The following is a 25,000-nucleotide window of genomic DNA, read 5'->3' as shown; positions in this document are numbered from 1 at the left end:
ACGAGCCACAGGGATGTTAGGAAGTATTTCTTCAGTCACAGATTAGTCAGGAAGTGGAATAGCCTGGCAAGTGATGTAGTGGAGGCAGGAACCATACATAGCTTTAAGACGAGGTATGACAGAGCTCAGGAAGCAGAGAGAGGACCTAGTAGCGATCAGTGAAGAGGCGGGGCCAGGAGCTGAGTATCGACCCCTACAACCACAATTAGGCGAGTACGTACACACACACACACACACACACGACAGAGCTCATAGTGGACCTAGCAGCGACCAGTGAAGAGGCAGGGCCAGGAGCTGTGAATCGACCCCTGCAACCACAAATAGGTGAGTACACACACTTGGTACCTACTCTTGTGCATACGTATATAGTTGGCTGCCAGCCTGAGGACGGAAGTCTTGTCAATGCGCTTGTTGGCTCCGGAACCCAGAGGAACGATGCCAGCCAGCTCGTTCACGTAGTTGTTCAGCTTGTCTCGTCTTAGCTTCTCTGCCATGTTCCGCATCTCCCGTGAAGAACTGTGGGAGAGGGAGAAGTTATTAACATCTCCCGTGAAGAACTGTGGGAGAGGGAGAAGTTATTAACATCTCCCGTGAAGAACTGTGGGAGAGGGAGAAGTTATTAACATCTCCCGTGAAGAACTGTGGGAGAGGGAGAAGTTATTAACATCTCTCGTGAAGAACTGTGGGAGAGGGAGAAGTTATTAACATCTCTCGTGAAGAACTGTGGGAGAGGGAGAAGTTATTAACATCTCCCGTGAAGAACTGTGGGAGAGGGAGAAGTTATTAACATCTCTCATGAAGAACTGTGGGAGAGGGAGAAGTTATTAACATATCTCGTGAAGAACTGTGGGAGAGGGAGAAGTTATTAACATCTCTCGTGAAGAACTGTGGGAGAGGGAGAAGTTATTAACATCTCTCGTGAAGAACTGTGGGAGAGGGAGAAGTTATTAACATCTCCCGTGAAGAACTGTGGGAGAGGGAGAAGTTATTAACATCTCCCGTGAAGAACTGTGGGAGAGGGAGAAGTTATTAACATCTCCCGTGAAGAACTGTGGGAGAGGGAGAAGTTATTAACATATCCCGTGAAGAACTGTGGGAGAGGGAGAAGTTATTAACATCTCCCGTGAAGAACTGTGGGAGAGGGAGAAGTTATTAACATCTCCCGTGAAGAACTGTGGGAGAGGGAGATGTTATTAACATCTCCCGTGAAGAACTGTGGGAGAGGGAGAAGTTATTAACATCTCCCGTGAAGAACTGTGGGAGAGGGAGAAGTTATTAACATCTCCCGTGAAGAACTGTGGGAGAGGGAGAAGTTATTAACATCTCCCGTGAAGAACTGTGGGAGAGGGAGATGTTATTAACATCTCCCGTGAAGAACTGTGGGAGAGGGAGAAATCAGTTCATCAATCTTGACGAAAGTCAAGACTGATGAACGGAACACATCAACTTCAGGCTGAGGGACTGATTACCTCAAACTCCTCACCTTCCACCTTTCTTTGCACTGGACTGAAGAAGCCACTGGCTGGCGAAACGTTTCCACAATCAAGATTCCCAAATGTTGCACAAGTGTCTCGTTATTAATTTGTTGGTTTTCTAATCCATTTACATACTCGAGTAATTCATGACTATTAGACGACATTTCGTCCTATATAGGACAAAACGTTGTCTAAGAAATGACTCAAACTACTCCAAGTGTTTCAGATAACTAGTTTACAGACTAGTTTGTTACTATACTATTGAACTTGTAACTAATTTTAGGGAGATTTTGAATGCGTCATGTTAGCTCACAATCAAAGGAACCGGAGTTCAATTCTAGGCGAGGCGAGCCGACCGAGTCTTATATGAATCACGAAATCATAATACGATCCCAAACAAACCACGGTACTGGTGGGTCTCGAACTCACTTGCCGCGAGTTCGTTATTCCCCTCCTTCCCCCGTCCCGTGGTTTGAAGTCTTACACTTGAGGATCTAACAGCAAATAGGTACCCGGGTGACTGCAGTGTATTCTGGGGATCTAACAGCAAATAGGTACCCGGGTGACTGCAGTGTATTCTGGGGATCTAACAGCAAATAGGTACCCGGGTGACTGCAGTGTATTCTGGGGATCTAACAGCAAATAGGTATCCGGGTGACTGCAGTGTATTCTGGGGATCTAACAGCAAATAGGTACCCGGGTGACTGCAGTGTATTCTGGGGATCTAACAGCAAACGTGTACCCGGGTGAAGACAGAGAGTTTTGGGGATCTCATTTAAGGTTAAATGGTCAAATAAAGCGAGTGGAAATAAGCTACATACTCGGATTTCTTGCATTTTTTTGGGGCAATAACTTGAGTTAAGAAATCGAAGAAAGAATTCTCCCGGCGAGTTTGTTTTTGTGTCTTCTGGGTGATAACCCGTAGGTTAAACCAGTCCATGAGGTAGGGAGGGAGTGTGGTGTTGGAGAGGGATGTTGAAGGAAAGGAGACTAGGGTGCTGGAGGGAGGGAAGAATAGGGTTTTGGAGGGGGAATGGGGTGCTGGAGGGAGGGAACAATGGGGTTTTGAAAGAAGGGAAGAATGGGGTGCTGGAGGGAGGGGAGAATGGGGTGCTGGAGGGAGGGGAGAATGGGGTGCTGGAGGATGGGATGAGTGTGTTGGAGAGGGAAGGGAGTGTGAAGTACATGGGAGGTATAAAGTACGTCAGGGAGTGTAAACTGAAGCGGAGGGGGGAGGGGGAAGGATCTCTCTCTCTCTCTCTCTCTCTCTCTCTCTCTCTCTCTATCTATCTATCTCTCTCTCTCTAAACGAGGGATGAATTACAACAGAGGGAATTTTTAAAAACTGTATAAAATTTGCTCATACTGTAAAATTATTCAACGCTTTTTGCAAAATAATGTAAAAATTTGACGCTCACGTTAAACCAATTAACCACTTGCTAGCAGCGCGCCTTCACACACTAACACAGTTTTATAATAAATTAACATGACCCTCTGTTAAGAAAGTCATAGACTGGTTTATATTAAATTTGTATGTTAAGACAGGAGCCTGAGCAAGCATTATATAGGCAAAGAATTCAGTAACGTGAAGAGTTGAAGGAAGTCTTGCAAGCATGTGAAGGAAGTCTTGCGAGCATGTGAAGGAAGTCTTGCGAGCATGTGAAGGAAGTCTTGCAAGCATGTGAAGGAAGTCTTGCGAGCATGTGAAAGAAGTCTTGCGAGCATGTGAAGGAAGTCTTGCGAGCATGTGAAGGAAGTCTTGCAAGCATGTGAAGGAAGTCTTGCAAGCATGTGAAGGAAGTCTTGCGAGCATGTGAAGGAAGTCTTGCAAGCATGTGAAGGAAGTCTTGCGAGCATGTGAAGGAAGTCTTGCAAGCATGTGAAGGAAGTCTTGCGAGCATGTGAAGGAAGTCTTGCGAGCATGTGAAGGAAGTCTTGCGAGCATGTGAAGGAAGTCTTGCGAGCATGTGAAGGAAGTCTTGCAAGCATGTGAAGGAAGTCTTGCGAGCATGTGAAGAAAGTCTTGCGAGCATGTGAAGGAAGTCTTGCGAGCATGTGAAGGAAGTCTTGCGAGCATGTGAAGGAAGTCTTGCAAGCATGTGAAGGAAGTCTTGCGAGCATGTGAAGGAAGTCTTGCGAGCATGTGAAGGAAGTCTTGCGAGCATGTGAAGGAAGTCTTGCGAGCATGTGAAGGAAGTCTTGCGAGCATGTGAAGGAAGTCTTGCGAGCATGTGAAGGAAGTCTTGCGAGCATGTGAAGGAAGTCTTGCGAGCATGTGAAGGAAGCCTTGCGAGCATGTGAAGGAAGTCTTGCGAGCATGTGAAGGAAGTCTTGCGAGCATGTGAAGGAAGTCTTGCGAGCATGTGAAGGAAGTCTTGCGAGCATGTGAAGGAAGTCTTGCAAGCATGTGACTGCAAGACACCTATTCATTATTGTAACTCTAAAGTGAATCGTGTTGTAGTGACGATGTTTGCGTAAAGAAGGCAACCGAACTCTCATGTTCTGCTACTCCAGGTACAGCTGCTGCTGGTTGTAGGAGACATGGATATAGTATAGTAGGTAGAGGTAGAAGATAAGAGGTAGGGTGGGGTAGTGGAAGAGGTGTGGAGGGACAGGTAGAGGAATGGGAAGCTTGGGTCAGGTATGGTACAGTGGAACACAGGGTTGGGGGGGACGGATGGTATAGCAGGTACCTGCGCAGGACGGAACACGGGAAGGAGCACAGGAAAAGAGAATGGAGGAGGAGTTGGAGGAGGAGAGGGTAAAAGAAATTGGACTGGTGATTAAGTGGTTCCTTAATGAGGTAGATTGACCAATATGAATAGTGAGTGATTGTGTTAACAGCAGGGAAGCCATTCATAACTGAAATAACTCAAGGAGAGGCAGGGAAGTCTAGGACACCTACAAGGAGGATTATGAAGGTTGAAGATGAGGACAGGGGAAGAGGAGGACGAAGGAGAGGAAAACTATGACGAAACATAACGAGAAAAAGATGGAAGGAAGATGAGAGGAAGTAATTGGATTTATGGAGCACTTTGACCTATGTGGTCATTCAACGCTTGTGCTAAAAAAAGGTATGTTACTGGAATACATGTCAACACTCTCAAACCAGAAATAAAATTCATTGAAGAGAACTAGCAAACGTCAGCAGGGAATCTCACACCAAATTAAAAAAAAAATCAAACAATCGTAGACGTTAAAAAAGTTGTGAACATGATATTGATATAGAATACCGACAAGTTGATAAGTAAGACACAGGTGCAACAGTTAGGTAGCTTTATTATGAAACGTTTCGCCTACACAGTAGGCTTCTTCAGTCGACTAAAGAGGATGCAGTAGAAGCAGTAGAGATGAAGTAATCAGTCCGTCACCCTCGAAGACGAGGTGGTCAGTTCTGCAGAACTCTTCTCCAGACTGACCACCTAAGAGCTACGTCTTCGAGACGATTACATCGTCTTCACATCTCTACTGTTTCTGCTGCCTTCACTGCACTGGACTGAAGAAGCCTACTCTCTAGGTGAAACGTTTCAGAATAAAGATACCAAACTGTTGCACATGTGTCATTAGGAGACTTTGGTAAAATAACCTCAAGTCGCTACAAACATAAAATCAATTATAAAAACTACTACTGAAGTCGAAGACCTTGGTAAACACCGAGAGGACGGGAGAATCAACACATTTGTGGAGGCAAAATGACTAGAAAAGACTGTTATTAAAATTATTATTATTATTATTATTATTATTATTATTATTATCATCATAAATATTATTATTTTGTTCACGGGGATATGTTAAACATGTTAATGTCATACTGGTCCTTAAGGAAGTTTTATGGTATTCAAGAATGCTTCGTCCTGTTGCACCACTCAGTTACATCTAATAAAATATATATAACACAAAACAGGTATGGTAGAATTATTATTGAAAGAATTAAGAGTAAGACGGAGAATAGGATAGCAGATGAACAAGGAGGCTTTAGGAAAGGTAGGGGGTGTGTGGACCAGGTGTTTAAAGTGAAACATATAAGTGAACAGTATTTAGACAAGGTTAAAGAGGTCTTTGTGGCATTTATGGATTTGGAAAAGGCGTATGACAGGGTGGATAGGGGGGCAATGTGGCAGATGTTGCAAGTGTATGGTGTAGGAGGTAGGTTACTGAAAGCAGTGAAGAGTTTTTACGGGGATAGTGAGGCTCAAGTTAGAGTATGTAGGAAAGAGGGAAATTATTTCCCAGTAAAAGTAGGCCTTAGACAAGGATGTGTGATGTCACCGTGGTTGTTTAATATATTTATAGATGGGGTTGTAAGAGAAGTAAATGCGAGGGTCTTGACAAGAGGCGTGGAGTTAAAAGATAAAGAATCACACACAAAGTGGGAGTTGTCACAGCTGCTCTTTGCTGATGACACTGTGCTCTTGGGAGATTCTGAAGAGAAGTTGCAGAGATTGGTGGATGAATTTGGTAGGGTGTGCAAAAGAAGAAAATTAAAGGTGAATACAGGAAAGAGTAAGGTTATGAGGATAACAAAAAGATTAGGTGATGAAAGATTGAATATCAGATTGTAGGGAGAGAGTATGGAGGAGGTGAATGTATTCAGATATTTGGGAGTGGACGTGCCAGCGGATGGGTCTATGAAAGATGAGGTGAATCATAGAATTGATGAGGGAAAAAAGAGTGAGTGGTGCTCTTAGGAGTCTGTGGAGACAAAGAACTTTGTCCTTGGAGGCAAAGAGGGGAATGTATGAGAGTATAGTTTTACCAACGCTCTTATATGGGTGTGAAGCATGGGTGATGAATGTTGCAGCGAGGAGAAGGCTGGAGGCAGTGGAGATGTCATGTCTGAGGGCAATGTGTGGTGTGAATATAATGCAGAGAATTCGTAGTTTGGAAGTTAGGAGGAGGTGCGGGATTACCAAAACTGTTGTCCAGAGGGCTGAGGAGGGGTTGTTGAGGTGGTTCGGACATGTGGAGAGAATGGAGCGAAACAGAATAACTTCAAGAGTGTATCAGTCTGTAGTGGAAGGAAGGCGGGGTAGGGGTCGGCCTAGGAAAGGTTGGAGGGAGGGGGTAAAGGAGGTTTTGTGTGCGAGGGGCTTGGACTTCCAGCAGGCATGCGTGAGCGTGTTTGATAGGAGTGAATGGAGACAAATGGTTTTTAATACTTGACGTGCTGTTGGAGTGTGAGCAAAGTAACATTTATGAAGGGATTCAGGGAAACCGGCAGGCCGGACTTGAGTCCTGGAGATGGGAAGTACAGTGCCTGCACTCTGAAGGAGGGGTGTTAATGTTGCAGTTTAAAAACTGTAGTGTAAAGCACCCTTCTGGCAAGACAGTGATGGAGTGAATGATGGTGAAAGTTTTTCTTTTTCGGGCCACTCTGCCTTGGTGGGAATCGGCCGGTGTGATAATAAAAATAAAAATAACACAAAACACACATAAGAACACCCAAGGTAAAAGTAATTAACTATATTAACTACTATTACTTGCAAAATTTTCATCACACAAAAATATTGTAACGTGTTTAATAAGTAAACAACCCGCACACAGGAGAGAGAGAGAGAGAGAGAGAGAGAGGTGAGAGAGAGAGAGAGAGAGAGAGAGAGAGAGAGAGAGAGAGAGAGAGAGAGAGAGAGAGAGAGAGAGGTGCTTATGACGACGTTTCGGTCCGTCTTGGACCATTTACAAGTCACACTGTGACTTGTAAATGGTCTAAGTTGGACCGAAACGTCGTTGTAAGCTCCTCCTATGTACGGGCTGCATATTGTTCCATTCACAGTATTGTACCTTTTTGTCCTTTAACACGTTTAAATAACCTTCCTCAGTTAAAAACCCCTGAATTACCAATTTTAAAAGACCAGTGATAGTTCAAGGTTCCTAGGCCGAATAGTAACTGGAAAAACCAAAGAAGGAAGTGAAATGGCCGAAGCATTACAGATACAATATACTCTTGCCTCACACAGAGAGGAACAGGAACTCCTGTTCCCTGATCTCGTAGTCAACTCCTATGGGGGAGATAACTACCAGATCTTTACAGAAGCTACTTAAATATGACTCTTCCTGGTGTGTTATACATCTTAGTAATTAATACCGACAGGTTAGTAAACACTACGACATATTCACTAGCAAACGTTTACGGGTTTGTCTTGTTCAACGCTTCCTGGTGAATTATAAGGACCCAGCAACCGCCCAGAGGAAGTCTTGTTCAACGCTTCCCTTGTTAGACGAAGAATGAGGGAAGGCATGATCGAAGTGTATAAGTGGAAGATGGGAATCAATAAAGAGGATATAAATAAGGTCTTGAGGATATCCCTCCAAGAGAGAACCCGCAGTAATGGATTCAAATTAGACAAGTTTAGATTTAGAAAGGATACAGGAAAGTATTGGTTTGAGGGGGGAGGAGTTGCATTGTATGTTCGAGAAAATATTAATTGTTGCATAAAAAAAGGTATAAAAATAGATGGAGCAGTAACAGAGTCTGGGTAGAGTTCGTGGAGGGTCAAGAAAAACTAATTCTAGGTGTAATATACCGACCTCCAGGCTTGGATCACGATAGAGGGAGACTTCTTTGGGACGAAATTGTTAGGGCTTCTGGACACAGTAACGTAGTCATAGTAGGGGATTTTAACTTTAGCCAAATTGACTGGAATTCTTTGACAGGTAATCTAGAGTCCAGTGACTTCATGGAAACAGTTCAGGACTGTTTTCTGAAACAGAGTGTAACTGAACCTACCAGGGGTAATAATTTGCTAGACCTAGTCTTGTCAAATAAGGAAACACTAGTGAATAATCTGGAGATCACTGAAGAGCTTGGCGCAAGTGATCACAAATCCATCACCTTTAGCATTAATTGGGAATGCAAGAATAATGATAATACAGTAAAAATCCCCGATTTTCGTTCTGCCGATTATAATGGACTTAGGGAACATCTGTCTAATCTTGATTGGGGTTATCTAGCTAATGATTTTATTGACGATAATCATACTTATGAATATGAAGGGATCTGCTTTTATGATTGTTTTCTTAATAATGTACACAGTGCCCAGAGTATATACATTCCCCAGAGAGAAATTAGGTCTAATAATAACGATCCTAAATGGGTTAACAGGAGGTTAAAGCATCTATTAGGGGAGAAAAGGGGAATTTATAGGCGCATCAGAAGAGGAGAGGTTAACCTTACTGACCAATATGTTCAGCTTAAAAGAGAAGTAAAAAAGGCGATTAGAAAGGCTAAACGTGACTATGAAATTAGAGTTGCTAATGAATCAAAGACTAATCCAAAGGGGTTCTTTCAAGTGTATAGGACGAAGGTGAAGGAAAAAGTAGGACCTCTGAAATCTGGGAATGGACAGCTGACGGATAATGAACTGGAAATGTGTTCCTTATTTAATGACTATTTTTTGTCAGTTTTTACACAGGAAGATGTAAATGAGATTCCAGTAATTAACAATTATTTAGTTCCTGATGAATTTAAGTTAACTAATATTACTGTCACGAGGGACATGGTTATTAAACAGATAGACAAACTGAAACAAAATAAGTCCCCGGGACCCGATGAGTTGTTTTCAAGGGTACTTAAGGAATGCAAGATGGAGCTTAGTCAGCCATTAACGAGTGTATTCAATGCGTCCATCCTTACCAGTGTTGTGCCAGAGATGTGGAAGATGGCTAATGTGGTTCCTATATTCAAATCAGGGGATAAGTCCACTCCTTCAAATTACCGTCCAATAAGCCTGACATCTATAGTGGGCAAGTTATTAGAATCAATTATAGCTGACATTATCAGAAGTCACCTTGAAGAGCATAACTTGATAAATGAATCTCAGCATGGATTCACGAGAGGTCGTTCCTGCCTGACTAACTTACTGACGTTCTTCAATAGAACATTTGAGGCAGTTGACAGTGATAAGGAATATGATATTGTTTATTTGGATTTTAGTAAAGCCTTCGACAGAGTACCTCACAAGAGACTCTTAAGAAAAGTGGTGTTGCAACCCCTGAATGGGTTACAATGATTATTATATATATGTAATGTATATTATCTTTTCATATAATTTTATATTGCTTATATTTGCGATAATAGCTAAATCGTAAATGTATGACTTTATATTATTATTTGACTGTTATATTGTTATTTAGCTTATGTTGTTAGGATGTATATAAAATGTGCTCAGTTAGTCTTGATTGACAAACTACTGTAATTATCGCTTGTCGCTCGTTATACTGCCGGCTTCTGAGCTGCAGTTGTCCACGTAGCTATCACGTGATCGAGGGGGGGTGTCCTCACCTCTCGTGAAGAAGTCAGTCTGCTGGAGACTCGCTTGGTGGTTGGACAGATTGTCTGTCTCATTATTCTTGTTAGTTCTGTAGAACTTTGTTCACAGAACATTATAAAGACTTAGTGATTTTCGACGTTGTACTGAGGTTGTGTGTCACAGACACTCTGAACATCTCAGGTCCTTAGCTATAGCTTCTGACCTAATTTTGTACTGGTTCCTGTGTATTGTCACAGTCACAGTTTTACCTATGCTGAACAAAGATTCAGTATTATGGGAGTTTTGTAACTTGTGGAGGATCTGCAGATGGTCCCTACTTAGTGTCGTTATATTATTTCCCAGTTCCTGATTCTGTGTCGCAGTCGCTTGATATTGCATTGCTATTGGGCTTAGCATTCTTTGTTGTTCAAGCAGACTGTTCGAGTTGCCAGTCGGTCAAGAAGTTAGTTTATTTGAGGACTTTGTCAGTCACTTGTTTAAGTCTTATTCGAGTCTTGAGACATAGCTAACTACTTAAGAGCACTTACACGCATACACACACTTACTTGTACATATTTGTAATTTATTAAATGTTAATGTACCTGATGGTACTTAAGAATTATAAATGTGGTATGTGCTTTCAGCACAATAATATTGAACTCGAGAGATTGATTTTACTTTGATAATATACCTCTAGACAACTTACTACTTAATAAATTTATTAAATTTTAATTTCTCTAGTTAGTAGCCTACCAGTTGTAATCCTAAAGCACTATTGAACCATACTGAATTTTAATGGATAATTGGACAAGGATACTGACTACTTGTTACGAAAACCCAGTAACAGGCTGGATGCTAGAAGGGCAGTCCTTTCTAGTATTCACTGGAGATCTCTAAGCTTTTAGAATCGCGTTTTTTGTAACAAGTGGCAGCTCATGGTATAGGAGGTAAAGTTCTAGCATGGATTGAGGCATGGCTTACCAATAGAAAGCAGAGAGTTACCTTTAATGGAGTGAAATCTGAATGGGGATTAGTCACTAGTGGCGTTCCACAAGGATCAGTTTTAGGCCCTCTCTTGTTCATAATTTACATTAATGACCTTGATGAAGGGATTACTAGTGACATGAGTAAGTTTGCTGATGATACAAAGATAGGCCGTATAATTCACTCTGAGGAGGATATCAATGAACTCCAGGACGATTTAAACAAATTAATGTCTTGGTCTGAGAAATGGCAGATGAAGTTTAATGTGGATAAGTGTAAGGTACTTGCCCTTGGTAATGAAAATAACCCTCGAAGCTATAATCTAGGTGAAGTAGAGCTTGGTCATACAGAATGTGAAAAAGACTTGGGAGTCATGGTAAGCAGAAATCTAAAGCCAAGACAGCAGTGCCTCAGTGTGCGCAACAAGGCCAACAGATTACTTGGATTTATCTCAAGAAGTATAAGTAACAGAAGTCCAAAAGTTATTTTACAGCTCTATACATCACTAGTGAGGCCTCATTTAGATTATGCTGCTCAGTTTTGGTCCCCTTACTACAGGATGGACATAGACTCATTAGAGAACATGGCAATATAAACACAAATGCAGTATAATGTGATCCTTTATTGACTACGTTTCGCCCACACAGTGGGCTTTTTCAAGTCACAAACAGAACTACCTGGGGTGGAAGGAACGCGAGTATTTATAGTCCGGCTGAGGTCAGGTGAAGAATGCTGCATCTGATGATGTACCGAGTTGGGTTGTAGAGTCTAAAAACTTGGGTAGCTTGGAAAGGAGACTGGACAAGTTTGTGAGCAGACCTTCTACAGTGTTCTTATGTGGGATAGCGATGAAGGAGTTTCTTGGCAAGTGGTTCAGCTATGTTATAGAAGCCACTATTCTGGTTGAAGTTGTCGGATATAGAAATAAGTGATGATTCCAGGATTCTTCGGTATTGAGTGTTGTCTTCTGTGGCGATAAGTCTTGAGTTTCTGTAGTTTATCAAGTGGTTGTGTGAATTACGGTGTTGTACGCAGGCATTCCTTGTGTCGTCAGACCTGCTTAAGAACATAAGAACATAAGAATGTAGGAACACTGCAGAAGGCCTACTGGCCCATACGAGGCAGGTCCTTATCAAAACGACATCTACCTAAAGCTACTCAAGAAACAACTCCCGCACCCCCCAACAACCCAGCCCCTCCCACTCATATATTTGTCCAGTCTCTTCTTAAAGCTACCCAAGGTCCTAGCCTCTATCACCCCACTGGGAAGACTGTTCCACGCATCTACAACTCTGTTAGAAAACCAGTACTTACCTATGTCCTTTCTAAATCTAAATTTATCCAACTTAAATCCATTATTCCTGGTTCTTACCTGGTTCGACACCCTCAGTACTTTATTAATGTCTCCCTTGTTTATGCCCGTCATCCACTTATACACTTCAATGATATCTCCCCTCATTCTACGCCTCTCCAGAGAGTGGAGATTTAAGGCTTTAAGTCTATCTTCATACGGGAGGTTCCTTACACAGTAAATCATTTTAGTCATTCTTCTCTGTATGTTCTCTAATGAGTCTATGTCCATCCTGTAGTAAGGGGACCAAAACTGAGCAGCATAATCTAAATGAGGCCTCACTAGTGATGTATAGAGCTGTAAAATAACTTTTGGACTTCTGTTACTTATACTTCTTGAGATGGCTTGCGTATTGGTGTTCTGAAATACGTGTTTGGAGGTCCCTTGATGTTTCGCCCACGTATAACTTGTTGCAGTCATTACAAGGGATTATGTATACCCCTGCAGAGGATGGAGGCTTGTCCTGCCTACTACTGGTGATGTCCTTGATGGTCGTGGTTGTGGAGGTAGATACTTGGAATGATGTTTTGGCAAAGATGTTGGAAACATGTTTGGCAATGGAGTTGGTGGGAAGGACTATGTATCTCTTCTCGGCAGTGTCTTCTCTGGGTGTGTTGAAGATGTTTAGTGCTCGCCGTCTGCAGTCTCTGATGAAGTGACGAGGATAGTGGAGTTTGGAAAATACTTGTTCAATTATAGTGCATTCTTCCTCAAGGAACTCGTTGCTGCAGATTCTGAGTGCACGCAGGAAGAAGCCTATAATTACACCACGTTTGGTTTTGGTGTCGTGGTGAGAGTAGAAGTGGAGAAGATCGTTTTGGTTGGTGGGTTTTCGATAGACTTTAAAACGAAGTTCGTGGTCAGCTTTGCAGAGTAGAACATCAAGGAAAGGAAGAGTGTTGTCGACCTCTTCTTCAAGTGTGAACTGGATTGAAGGCTCGACCTGGTTGAGCTTGTCTGCAGCAACGAGTTCCTTGAGGAAGAATGCACTATAATTGAACAAGTATTTTCCAAACTCCACTATCCTCGTCACTTCATCAGAGACTGCAGACGGCGAGCACTAAACATCTTCAACACACCCAGAGAAGACACTGCCGAGAAGAGATACATAGTCCTTCCCACCAACTCCATTGCCAAACATGTTTCCAACATCTTTGCCAAAACATCATTCCAAGTATCTACCTCCACAACCACGACCATCAAGGACATCACCAGTAGTAGGCAGGACAAGCCTCCATCCTCTGCAGGGGTATACATAATCCCTTGTAATGACTGCAACAAGTTATACGTGGGCGAAACATCAAGGGACCTCCAAACACGTATTTCAGAACACCAATACGCAAGCAGGTCTGACGACACAAGGAATGCCTGGGTACAACACCGTAATTCACACAACCACTTGATAAACTACAGAAACTCAAGACTTATCGCCACAGAAGACAACACTCAATACCGAAGAATCCTGGAATCATCACTTATTTCTATATCCGACAACTTCAACCAGAATAGTGGCTTCTATAACATAGCTGAACCACTTGCCAAGAAACTCCTTCATCGCTATCCCACATAAGAACACTGTAGAAGGTCTGCTCACAAACTTGTCCAGTCTCCTTTCCAAGCTACCCAAGTTTTTAGACTCTACAACCCAACTCGGTACATCATCAGATGCAGCATTCTTCACCTGACCTCAGCCGGACTATAAATACTCGCGTTCCTTCCACCCCAGGTGGTGTGAGGAACACTTCGACAGTGTGAAGCGATCAAGCAACTTAGCTCGAGTGGTGACGTGTGCTTACCTAACACATCGACGATCTCGCCTCTCTCGAAATTTCCCCGTGTTGAGTAGTGCTTTGAGTAGTGCTTGCTGGACCTTCGTCTTCCTCTCCACCATCCGGATTGGTGAGTCGGTGGTTGCCGACCGAAGGGCAGGAAGCCTCTTGCTGCCTGAATTCTCTTCGCCTGTTGACTGCACGCCATACAGCCAGTCTCGCCACCACTCAGGATATACAGTGCTCCATCAAGCTACAGTTCACCTACTCAGTGTCCTGCGCCAGGCAAGTACGTGTGTCTACTTACACGTACTTGCCTAGCTGAGTACTCTCACTTTTTGGCCGATTGTCACCTCCAATTACATCTTTTCGTAATTAGACGATGCCTTCGTTGCCTTCCACCTCCCACCCCCCTTCCACTCTCCCCCAACCTCCCACACCTGCCTCTGCTTCTACTAAATCCAATTCCTTCTCGCTAAACCTCAAATTTTCTAATCCTGATGCCACTATCTGTCCGGAAAATTTATTATATCAGATCACTGGTGCACCTCAACTTAAAGTCTTCAAAACCAACTCAGGCTTCAAACTCCTTCTTGACAAACATTCCTACGAAGCGTACACCTCAAGCGATACCAGACAAAAACTTCTCAACGCAGGCTTCACCATTATTTGGACTCCTGAGCACCGTGCCAAAAGCACAGTCATTGCTAAACACGTAGACTACTCTCTCCTGACAGCCTATGACACAGACAAAGAAGACTTAATAAAAGATATCAGTACTAAGAACAAAGTCTCTGTTGACGATATTTACAGACCAGAAAACTCTACCATTCTCAAAATACGCTGTTCTACTCCTGCTGACGCCTCTACACTCTTCAGTCAAGGAATCTTTGCCAAGACCATCCGCATTCCTCCAAACGCTCTCTTCACTCCGAACTTCCACCCAATCACACAATGTCTTAAATGCTACAAATTCGGCCACGACAAAAACACATGCACATCTACACAAGTCTGCTCCAGATGTTCAGCAACTGGCCACTTCTGGAATACTTGCAACCTCCCCCTTAAATGTTCTAACTGCGGCGGGTCACACACTGCAGTTGCAAATTCCTGCCCTTCTAGAAAGCACATTCTCTCCTCCCTCAGAGCAAACCAACCTCCCTCCCTACCCAACCCCTTCCCTGCTCCTCCCTCCCCTTCCTTACCTCCCTCCCCTTCCACACCTCCCTCCCCTACCCCCAATGCCTGGGCCTCCCCACGCACTTGGTCTACCTCTTCTACTCTACACACATCAAACACCAACACACAGACTACAAGCACTTCTCCTTCTACACACACACTAGACTACAAAACTAACTGTCAACTTGCCACTGCTGCCCACTCTGCGATGGTAATCTCACAAGCTTACCAATCAGACTACTCACATGTCCTTAACCTAATCTTGTCTGCTAACAATCTTCCCTCTTTAATTATCCCTCCTTCCTGCTTCTCTTCCAAGCCTCCTACAACCTCTCCCTCCTTCCTCTCTCCCACCCCCCCACTTCCTACTCCCGCCAGCTCTCCTCCTCCACTACCTCTCTTCACTACTTCTACACCTCCCACCAACACCCCTACTGCTACTGCTACGACCACCCCTCCCCCCACTTCCTTACCCACTTCATCCCCTTCCAAAGCTTCCACTTCCTCACAGCTTACCAAAACTTCCACTTCCTCTGCATCCACCTTCGCCCACTCCACCACAACCAAAACCTCATCCAGGTCCAACTCCACCTCCTCCAGACAAAATCCACTCAAACCTAAACCTACCCCAACTTCTAACGGACAGACCAAAGAACATAAAAACAGATCCATCTCTTCCTCCCCCTCCAGGAAACGGGTCCGTAGCACCTACAAACACACATCCACTGATGGCACCACTATCACGGGCTTTAATCCAAACTCCTCCCCCGACATTAACTTTGCTAAGACGAAACCATTAAATCACGTTTAAGGCGATTCAGTTCAACGTACGTTCTTACTTTACAATTAGACACCTACTGGCCGAGCTCCTTGAAGCAGAGAGGCCAGATATTGTTTTGCTAAACAGTACCTGCCTCAAAGCCCCTCAATGTATCCGCCATTATGGTTATACGGCACTACAGTCCCCCTATGATCCCCACGATGGGGTTGCCATCCTTGTCAATTCCAACATAAAACATGAATTTCTCCCAATCCCTTTTATTCACCAACACTGTCTTGCGGTCAGAATACACACCCACCTTGGCCCCTTCATCTTTTTCACCACCTATGCTCGCCCAAACACTACTCTCAACATACACGACCTCTCCTTAGTCTTCAACTACACCAACACACCAACTTACCTACTAGCTGACATGAATGCCAAACACACTGCCTTTCATCACACCAGTAACAACCAACTTGGTCACCAATTACTCAACTTCACAAACCATAAACACCTAATTCATCTTGGCCCAGACTTCAATACCTTCTTCAACCACACGGGCCAAGGCAAACCAGACATCATTCTGGCAAACCGAGCCAGCTCTCTATTTCAACATTACATCTCACCTGGCCCTATTACAGGCTCTGATCACATCCCAGTCATCTTACACATCTCCTCCAACCCTATCCTCATTCCAACCACACCTTCCTTCTCCTACAAGAACGCTGACTGGGATGCTTTCAAACAACACATAGACAATATTAACCTCACCTATGACTACAACAACAAACCTATCTCTGACATCGATACTCAACTTGATCTCATCCAGAACACCATTACACAAGCAGCCAACATCGCAATACCAAAGAAAACTCACACCATTCGTTATTCCTTCAAACCATCACTCAGAACAAGAAGACTAATTATCTGCTACCACAACCGCTTCCTCTACAACACACATAGATTTAATCAAGTCCGATTAGATCTCACTTACCTTAGAAACAACATTTTACACAGCCTAGACCAAGACCACAACAATCACTGGTCACGACTAATACAACAAGCGGACAGGCAGCGTGTTAAAAACACTAAAGCCTTCTGGAACTTTATCAAAAAAATCAGAGGCACTACTCCCACCAACAAATTCAAACACATCACCCACAACAACACACACATCTCAGACCCACAGGCTGCTACCAACATCTTCAAACACATCTGGGAGAACATCTTCCACGCTCACCCACCTCACCCTAACGTTATTCAACACATTCAGAACATAGAACACTGGAACACTGCACACACACAAGAAACAACACCAGACAGCCACATACATCTAGACACTCTTACCTCCTCCCAAGAACTCGACACTCCTTTCACCAACACAGACATTAAAACTCTCCTCAGACACCTTCCTCCAAAGGCTCCTGGTGCCTCTGGCCTAAACCATATTATCCTGAAACACCTTCCTGACTCTATCATTACTGCCTACACAAACCTCCTCAATGCCTCCCTTGCCTCTGGATACTTCCCTTCCCTCTTCAAAGCTGCTACTGCTATCCTCCTTCCTAAACCCAATAAAGACCACTCTGACCCTAGAAACTATCGCCCTATCAGCCTCCTCGAAACTTTAGGAAAACTCTTTGAAAAACTCATTAATCATCGCCTTCGCAGATACCTGGAACATAATTCTCTACTTTCAGATGGCCAGTTTGGCTTCAGAACACACAGATCCACACAGGATGCCATTAACATCATTCTCAACTACATCCACATAAACACAAAACAAAGAAACAGGACAGTCCTGGTTGCAAAAGACGTTGAAAAAGCTTTTGACACTGTGTGGCACGAGGGGCTCAAGTACAAACTCTGCACTAACTTCAACCTGCCTCTCAATACTCGTAAACTCCTCTGCAACTTCCTAGACGGCCGTACCATGAGAATCAAATTCCAAGGCTGTTACTCTGACTACTTCACACTAAATGCTGGAGTACCCCAGGGATCTGTCCTTTCCCCTACCCTCTACATTTTATACACTAACGACATTCCAACACCTGTATACCACAACTCCATCACACTAGCCTATGCAGACGACATTACACAACTTATCACTCATGCCAATACAGATACACTCACACACAAAACACAAAATGAGGTTGACAGGATAGCCATCTGGGAACAAAAATGGAGGATCAAAACCAATGCAGCAAAATCCAGCATTACGTATTTTAACTACAGGAAACGTGATCCTCCATTACCTGTCGAACTCAGAACAGCTGACACCCGCACTTACTTCCCTATCACACAATCTGTCACTGTCCTTGGCGTCAATCTCGACTACCTTCTTCGTTTACACGGACACATTCACTCAAGGCATGCAATAGCTAGTAAGGCCCTTGCGGGCCTCTACAAGCTGAAACATGCCTCTCAACGCACCAAACTACACCTCTACAAATCCCTAATACGTCCTCTGATAACTTACTCTCCTCTAGCCCTCTCTCTTGCAGCAAAAACAAACTTACTTAAACTGCAGCGTGTCCAGAACAAGGCGCTGCGCTGGGTGCTTGATGTCAGATGGGAGGACTTCGCCACAAGCGAGTCTCTCCATGCCCAGTTAGACGTCCCTGCGCTGAATCTGTACTGGAAGAGGCTCAGTGACAGACAGATAGACAAACTTGAGACACGACATGACTACTGGACCTCTCTCCTTGACGAAGACATTCGCAGACCCACAAACCAACACAACCTTTTCTACTCCTTGCATGATCCTGCTCCTAACCCTACTTACAAATAACCTTGGATCCGCTGACAGGTACCTTCTAAGACAGGTACCATTCTCTGACCCACGTTCGCCTTAGCTTTTTTGGGTTAAGACATGACTCAGTTCTGCACTCCTCTCTAGCTCTAAACGTCGCAAGTCCCTTACTCCCAGCTCACCCCACCGGAGTCCCAACAGAAGAACCGGAATTTCTCTTTTCAAAATCTGTCCCACGATCGCCTTTGCTGCTGGGTTAAGCCCTGGCTCTATTTCTACGACTAAGAACACTCCTCTCCAGCACTATTCTTCGTCTGTCCCGTCTTCCCCGCTCATCCCATTTGGGATCTTACCTGAACTTTCGTTCGTTCGTTCGTTCACCCCAGGTAGTTCTGTTTGTGACTTGAAAAAGCCCACTGTGTGGGCGAAACGTAGTCAATAAAGGATCACATTATACTGCATTTGTGTTTATATTGCCATTGTGTCGGTATTTTATACCATTTATTTCCATTAGAGAACATACAGAGAAGAATGCCTAAAATGATTTACTGTGTAAGGAACCTCCCGTATGAAGATAGACTTAAAGCCTTAAATCTCCACTCTCTGGAGAGGCGTAGAATGAGGGGAGATATCATTGAAGTGTATAAGTGGATGACGGGCATGAACACGGGAGACATTAATAAAGTACTGAGGGTGTCGAACCAGGTAAGAACCAGGAATAATGAATTTAAGTTGGATAAATTTAGATTTAGAAAGGACATAGGTAAGTACTGGTTTTCTAACAGAGTTGTAGATGCGTGGAACAGTCTTCCCAGTGGGGTGATAGAGGCTAGGACCTTGGGTAGCTTTAAGAAGAGACTGGACAAATATATGAGTGGGAGGGGCTGGGTTTGATTGGTGTTGGGGGGTGCGGGAGTTGTTTGAGTAGCTTTAGGTAGATGTCGTTTTGATAAGGACCTGCCTCGTATGGACCAGTAGGCCTTCTGCAGTGTTCCTACATTCTTATGTTCTTAAATAGGGTAGTTGATGAGTGGAACAGTCTGTCTAGTAGGGTTGTCGAGGCTAAAACCTTGGATAGTTTCAAATTTAAGTTGGATAAATACATGAGTGAGAGGGGTTAGATTTGACTGGGACTTGCACATTGGTAAATAGAAATATCAAAGCTTATTTCTTGGGTAGCATTGAAAATTGGGTTGAGCAAATATTTCTTAGTGGGATGGATTGTGAAGGACCTGCCTAGCATGGGCCAACAGGCCTGCTGCAGTAAGAACATAAGAATATAAGAAAGAAAGGAGGAACACTGCTGCAGTGTTCCTCCTTATGTTCTTATATTCCTGGTGAATTAGAAGGACCCAGCAACCGCCCAGAGGAAGACACAAAATGAGATAGTTTTTAGAGGATAGATTACGAGGAAAAGAGAAGTCAGAGCAGAAAATACGACCCAGCAAGGTGAGACAGGAACTTGAGAGTGAGGCACGAATGCCCCTCGATGTTTATAAGAAAGATCAGGTGAGACTTAATGAGAAAAACCTGGTAGTAAAGAAAGAGGAAAATAATAACCGCAAGAGTCTAGAGGAAAACATTGATGAACATCAAAATGGTATACAATACCGACAGGTTGTTAGGTAAGACACATATGCAACAGTTAGACAACTTTATTCCGAAACGTTTCGCCTACACAGTAGGCTTCTTCAGTCGAATACAGAAAGTAGGCAGGAACAGTAGAGATGTGAAGACGATGTAATCAGTCCATCACCCTTAAAGTCGTAGAATTTGAGGTTGTCAGTCCCTCGGCCTGGAGAAGTTCAGTTCCATAGTCAGGAACTATTGGCTTAAACAGATAGTTCCTGACTATGGAACTGAACTTCTCCAGGCCGAGGGACTGACAACCTCAAATTCTACGACTTTAAGGGTGATGGACTGATTACATCGTCTTCACATCTCTACTGTTCCTGCCTACTTTCTGTATTCGACTGAAGAAGCCTACTGTGTAGGAAAACATTACTCGGGATTAAGGAAAATTAATATGACGCGTGAGACTAATGGGGAAAAGTTAGTTTACAATTGGGGGAAAAACAGGCCACTTGAGAGAGAGAGAGAGAGAGAGAGAGAGAGATATAATTTTATATATATATATATATATATATATATATATATATATATATATGTCGTGCCGAATAAGTAAAACTTGTGACTTTGGCTTAAACAGCAACGCTTTTCTTGCCAATAAGACAAGCGAAAATTTGTGTATGCAATATTTTCGCAAAAGCCATTCTGTACCCAACGAAAAAATTATATTTCATTGTGTTTATTATTAAATTATTGTAAATTTATCTAAAATATATTTAGTTGATTAGGCTAAATTAAATTGCGCTTGTTATAAGGTTAGGTAACTTTTCTAAGGTTCTTTTGGTACAAAATTATTAGTTTTACATAAACATAAATAAAAAATGTATCTTTAAACGTATAAGAGAAAATTTTAGAAAGGACTTAAAATTAAGTGAGTTCTTGCTAACTGACCAGTTTTACCTATTTGGGTTGTAAATGCTGCAGCGAGGAGACGGTTGGAGGCAGTGGAGATGTCCTGTCTAAGGGCAATGTGTGGTGTAAATATTATGCAGAAAATTCGGAGTGTGGAAATTAGGAGAAGGTGTGGAGTTAATAAAAGTATTAGAGGGCTGAAGAGGGGTTGTTGAGGTGGTTTGGTCATTTAGAGAGAATGGATCAAAGTAGAATGACATGGAGAGCGTATAATTCTGTAGGGGAAGGAAGGCGGGGTAGGGGTCGTCCTCGAAAAGGTTGGAGGGAGGGGGTAAAGGAGGTTTTGTGGGCGAGGGGCTTGGACTTCCAGCAAGCGTGCATGAGCGTGTTAGGAGTGAATGGGGGGAGGAGTTGCATTGTATGTTCGAGAAAATATTAATTGTTGCATAAAAACAGGTATAAAAATAGATGGAGCAGTAACAGAGTCTGTTTGGGTAGAGTTCGTGGAGGGTCAAGAAAAACTAATTCTAGGTGTAATATACCGACCTCCAGGCTTGGATCACGATAGAGGGAGACTTCTTTGGGACGAAATTGTTAGGGCTTCTGGACACAGTAACATAGTCATAGTAGGGGACTTTAACTTTAGTCAAATTGACTGGAATTCTTTGACAGGTAATCTAGAGTCCAGTGACTTTATGGAAACAGTTCAAGACTGTTTTCTGAAACAGAGCGTAACTGAGCCTACCAGGGGTAATAATTTGCTAGACCTAGTCTTGTCAAATAAGGAAACACTCGTGAATAATCTGGAGATCACTGAAGAGCTTGGCGCAAGTGATCACAAATCCATCACTTTTAGCATTAATTGGGAATGCAAGAATAATGATAACACAGTAAAAATCCCTGATTTTCGTTCTGCCGATTATAATGGACTTGGGGAACATCTGTCTAATCTTGATTGGGGTTATCTAGCTAATGATTTTATTGACGATAATCATACTTATGAATATGAAGGGATCTGCTTTTATGATTGTTTTCCTAATAATGTACACAGTGCCCAGAGTATATACATTCCCCAGAGAGAAATTAGATCTAATAATACGATCCCAAATGGGTTAACAGGAGGCTAAATTATCTATTAGGGGAGAAAAGGGGAATTTATAGGCGCATCAGAAGAGGAGAGGTTAACCTTACTGACCAATATGTTCAGCTTAAAAGAGAAGTAAAAAAGGCGATTAGAAAGGCTAAACGTGACTATGAAATTAGAGTTGCTAATGAATCAAAGACTAATCCAAAGGGGTTCTTTCAAGTGTATAGGACGAAGGTGAAGGAAAAAGTAGGACCTCTGAAAACTGGGAATGGACAGCTGACGGATAATGAACTGGAAATGTGTTCCTTATTTAATGACTATTTTTTGTCAGTTTTTACACAGGAAGATGTAAATGAGATTCCAGTAATTAACAATTATTTAGTTCCTGATGAATTTAAGTTAACTAATATTACTGTCACGAGGGACATAGTTGTTAAACAGATAGACAGACTGAAGCAAAATAAGTCCCCGGGACCCGATGAGTTGTTTTCCAGGGTACTTAAGGAATGCAAGATGGAGCTTAGTCAGCCATTAACGAGTGTATTCAATGCGTCCATCCTTACCGGTGTTGTGCCAGAGTTGTGGAAGATGGCTAATGTGGTTCCTATATTCAAATCAGGGGATAAGTCCACTCCTTCAAATTACCGTCCAATAAGCCTAACATCTATAGTGGGCAAGTTATTAGAATCAATTATAGCTGACATTATCAGAAGTCACCTTGAAGAGCATAACTTGATAAATGAATCTCAGCATGGATTCACGAGAGGTCGTTCCTGCCTGACAAACTTACTGACGTTCTTCAATAGAACATTTGAGGCAGTTGACAGTGATAAGGAATATGATGGTTTAGAAAGACACGTAAGCAAACACTATAACATATTGTGTACGAATGGTATACAATACCGACAAGATGAGAGTAAGACACATGTGCAACATCTGGGTATCTTTATTGTAGACGTTTCGCCATCCAGTGGCTTTATCAATACAAATTCTAGGACATAACTTGAAGACAGTAGAACTATGTACAGAATCCCGCCTACCAGTGAATATGCCCTCGTCTGCTACACCTGACGTTACTATATAAGCGCCAGGACTCTTTCTTCTGCTTCAGAATCTCCACGACTATGGTGCTGTTCGCACCTACTCCTAGGTTGAGGGACTGATTACCTCATCTTCTGTACATAGTTCTACTGTCTTCAAGTTATGTCCTAGAATTTGTATTGATAAAGCCACTGGATGGCGAAACGTCTACAATAAAGATACCCAGATGTTGCACATGTGTCTTAATCTCACTATAACATATTTATTAGAAAACGTTTCAGTCCTGGGACCTTGATCAGAAGTGATCAAGGTCCCAGGACCGAAACGTTTTCTAATAAATATATTATAGTGTTTGCTTACGTGTCTTTCTAAACCAACTTGTCGGTATTTATTACCAAGGTTTATACCAAGGAATATGATGAAAATGTAAACACAAATGCAGTATAATGTGATCCTTTATTGACAACGTTTCACCCACACAGTGGGCTTTTTCAAGTCACACACGGATCTTGTAGATGAATGGTTCAGAGAACCGACATGTTGATAAATTTTCACACACGGATCTACCTGGGGTTGGAAGGTACGAGAGTATTTATAGTCATGTTCAGAATGTTGAGGTCAGGTGGAGAATGCTGCATCTGATGATCTACCGGGTGGGGTTATAGTGTCTTTGGTAGCTTGGCAGGGGTATTGGACAAGTTGTAGACCTTCTGCAGTGTTCTATGTTCTTATGTGGGATAGCGATGAAGAAGTTTCTTGGCGAGTGGTTCAGCTATGTTATAGAAGCCATTGTTCTGGTTGAAATTGTTGGTTATAGAGATAAGCGATGATTCCAGGATTCTTCTGTATTGAGTGTTGAGTGGTGTGATTATAGGCTTCTTCCTACGTGCACTCAGAATCTGCAGCAATGAGTTCCTTGAGGAAGAATGCACTATAATTGAACAAGTATTTTCTAAACTCCACTATCCTCGTCACTTCATCAGAGACTGCAGACGGCGGGCATTAAACATCTTCAACACACCCAGAGAAGACACTGCCGAGAAGAGATACATAGTCCTCCCCAACAACTCCATTGCCAAACATGTTTCCAACATCTTTGCCAAAACATCATTCAAAGTATCTACCTCCACAACCACGACCATCAAGAACATCACCAGTAGTAGACAGGACAAGCCTCCATCCTCTGCAGGGGTATATATAATCCCTTGTAATGACTGCAACAAATTATATGTGGGCGAAACATCAAGAGACCTCCAAACACGCATTTCAGAACACCAATATGCAAGCAGGACTGACGATACAAGGAATGCCTGTGTACAACATCGCAATTCACACAACCATTTAATTAACTACAGAAACTCAAGACTTATAGCCAACGAAGACAACACTTAAGCGATGATTCCAGGATTCTTCTGTATTAAGTGTTGTCTTCGTTGGCTATAAGTCTTGAGTTTCTGTAGTTAATTAAATGGTTTAATTAATGATTTACTGTGTAAGGAACCTCCCGTATGAAGATAGACTTAAAGCCTTAAATCTCCACTCTCTGGAGAGGCGTAGAATAAGGGGAGATATCATTGAAGTGTATAAGTGGATGAGGGGCATAAACAAGGGAGACATTAATAAAGTACTTAGGGTGTCGAACCAGGAATAATGGATTTAAGTTGGATAAATTTAGATTTAGAAAGGACATAGGTAAGTACTGGTTTTCTAACAGTCTCACACAGTGCTCACACGTGTATGAGACTTCTTACGATCACACAGTGCTTATACATGTCGCAGACTTCTGCAAAGTCACAACACCTCTATAACTTTTTGTAAACCTGTTTCGTTGACGTTTTATGATTACATAGTTGCAGGAGTCTGAGGCTG

At 42.8% G+C, this 25,000-nt stretch overlaps 1 protein-coding gene across 7 annotated transcripts in view; it reads right to left on the bottom strand.

Annotated features, from left to right (window-relative positions):
* Positions 1 to 25,000, bottom strand: part of LOC128699706 (neuronal PAS domain-containing protein 2-like) — a 689,714-nt gene that overhangs the window by 141,798 nt on the left and 522,916 nt on the right. For all 7 annotated transcript variants that reach the window (XR_011393896.1, XR_011393897.1, XR_011393895.1 and 4 more), the window contains exon 2: positions 350 to 516. Coding sequence is in view for 4 of the 7 variants with exons in the window: in XM_070099405.1 (XP_069955506.1) it covers positions 350 to 516 (167 nt within the window). In the remaining 3 variants the exon portion in view is untranslated. The remainder of the gene's footprint in view (positions 1 to 349; positions 517 to 25,000) is intronic.

This window comes from Cherax quadricarinatus, chromosome 67 (genome assembly GCF_038502225.1).
Source record: "Cherax quadricarinatus isolate ZL_2023a chromosome 67, ASM3850222v1, whole genome shotgun sequence".
NCBI lineage: Eukaryota > Metazoa > Arthropoda > Malacostraca > Decapoda > Parastacidae > Cherax > Cherax quadricarinatus.
The sequence above is the reverse complement of the archived record's forward strand: the minus strand, read 5'-3'. Positions and strand labels throughout refer to the sequence as shown.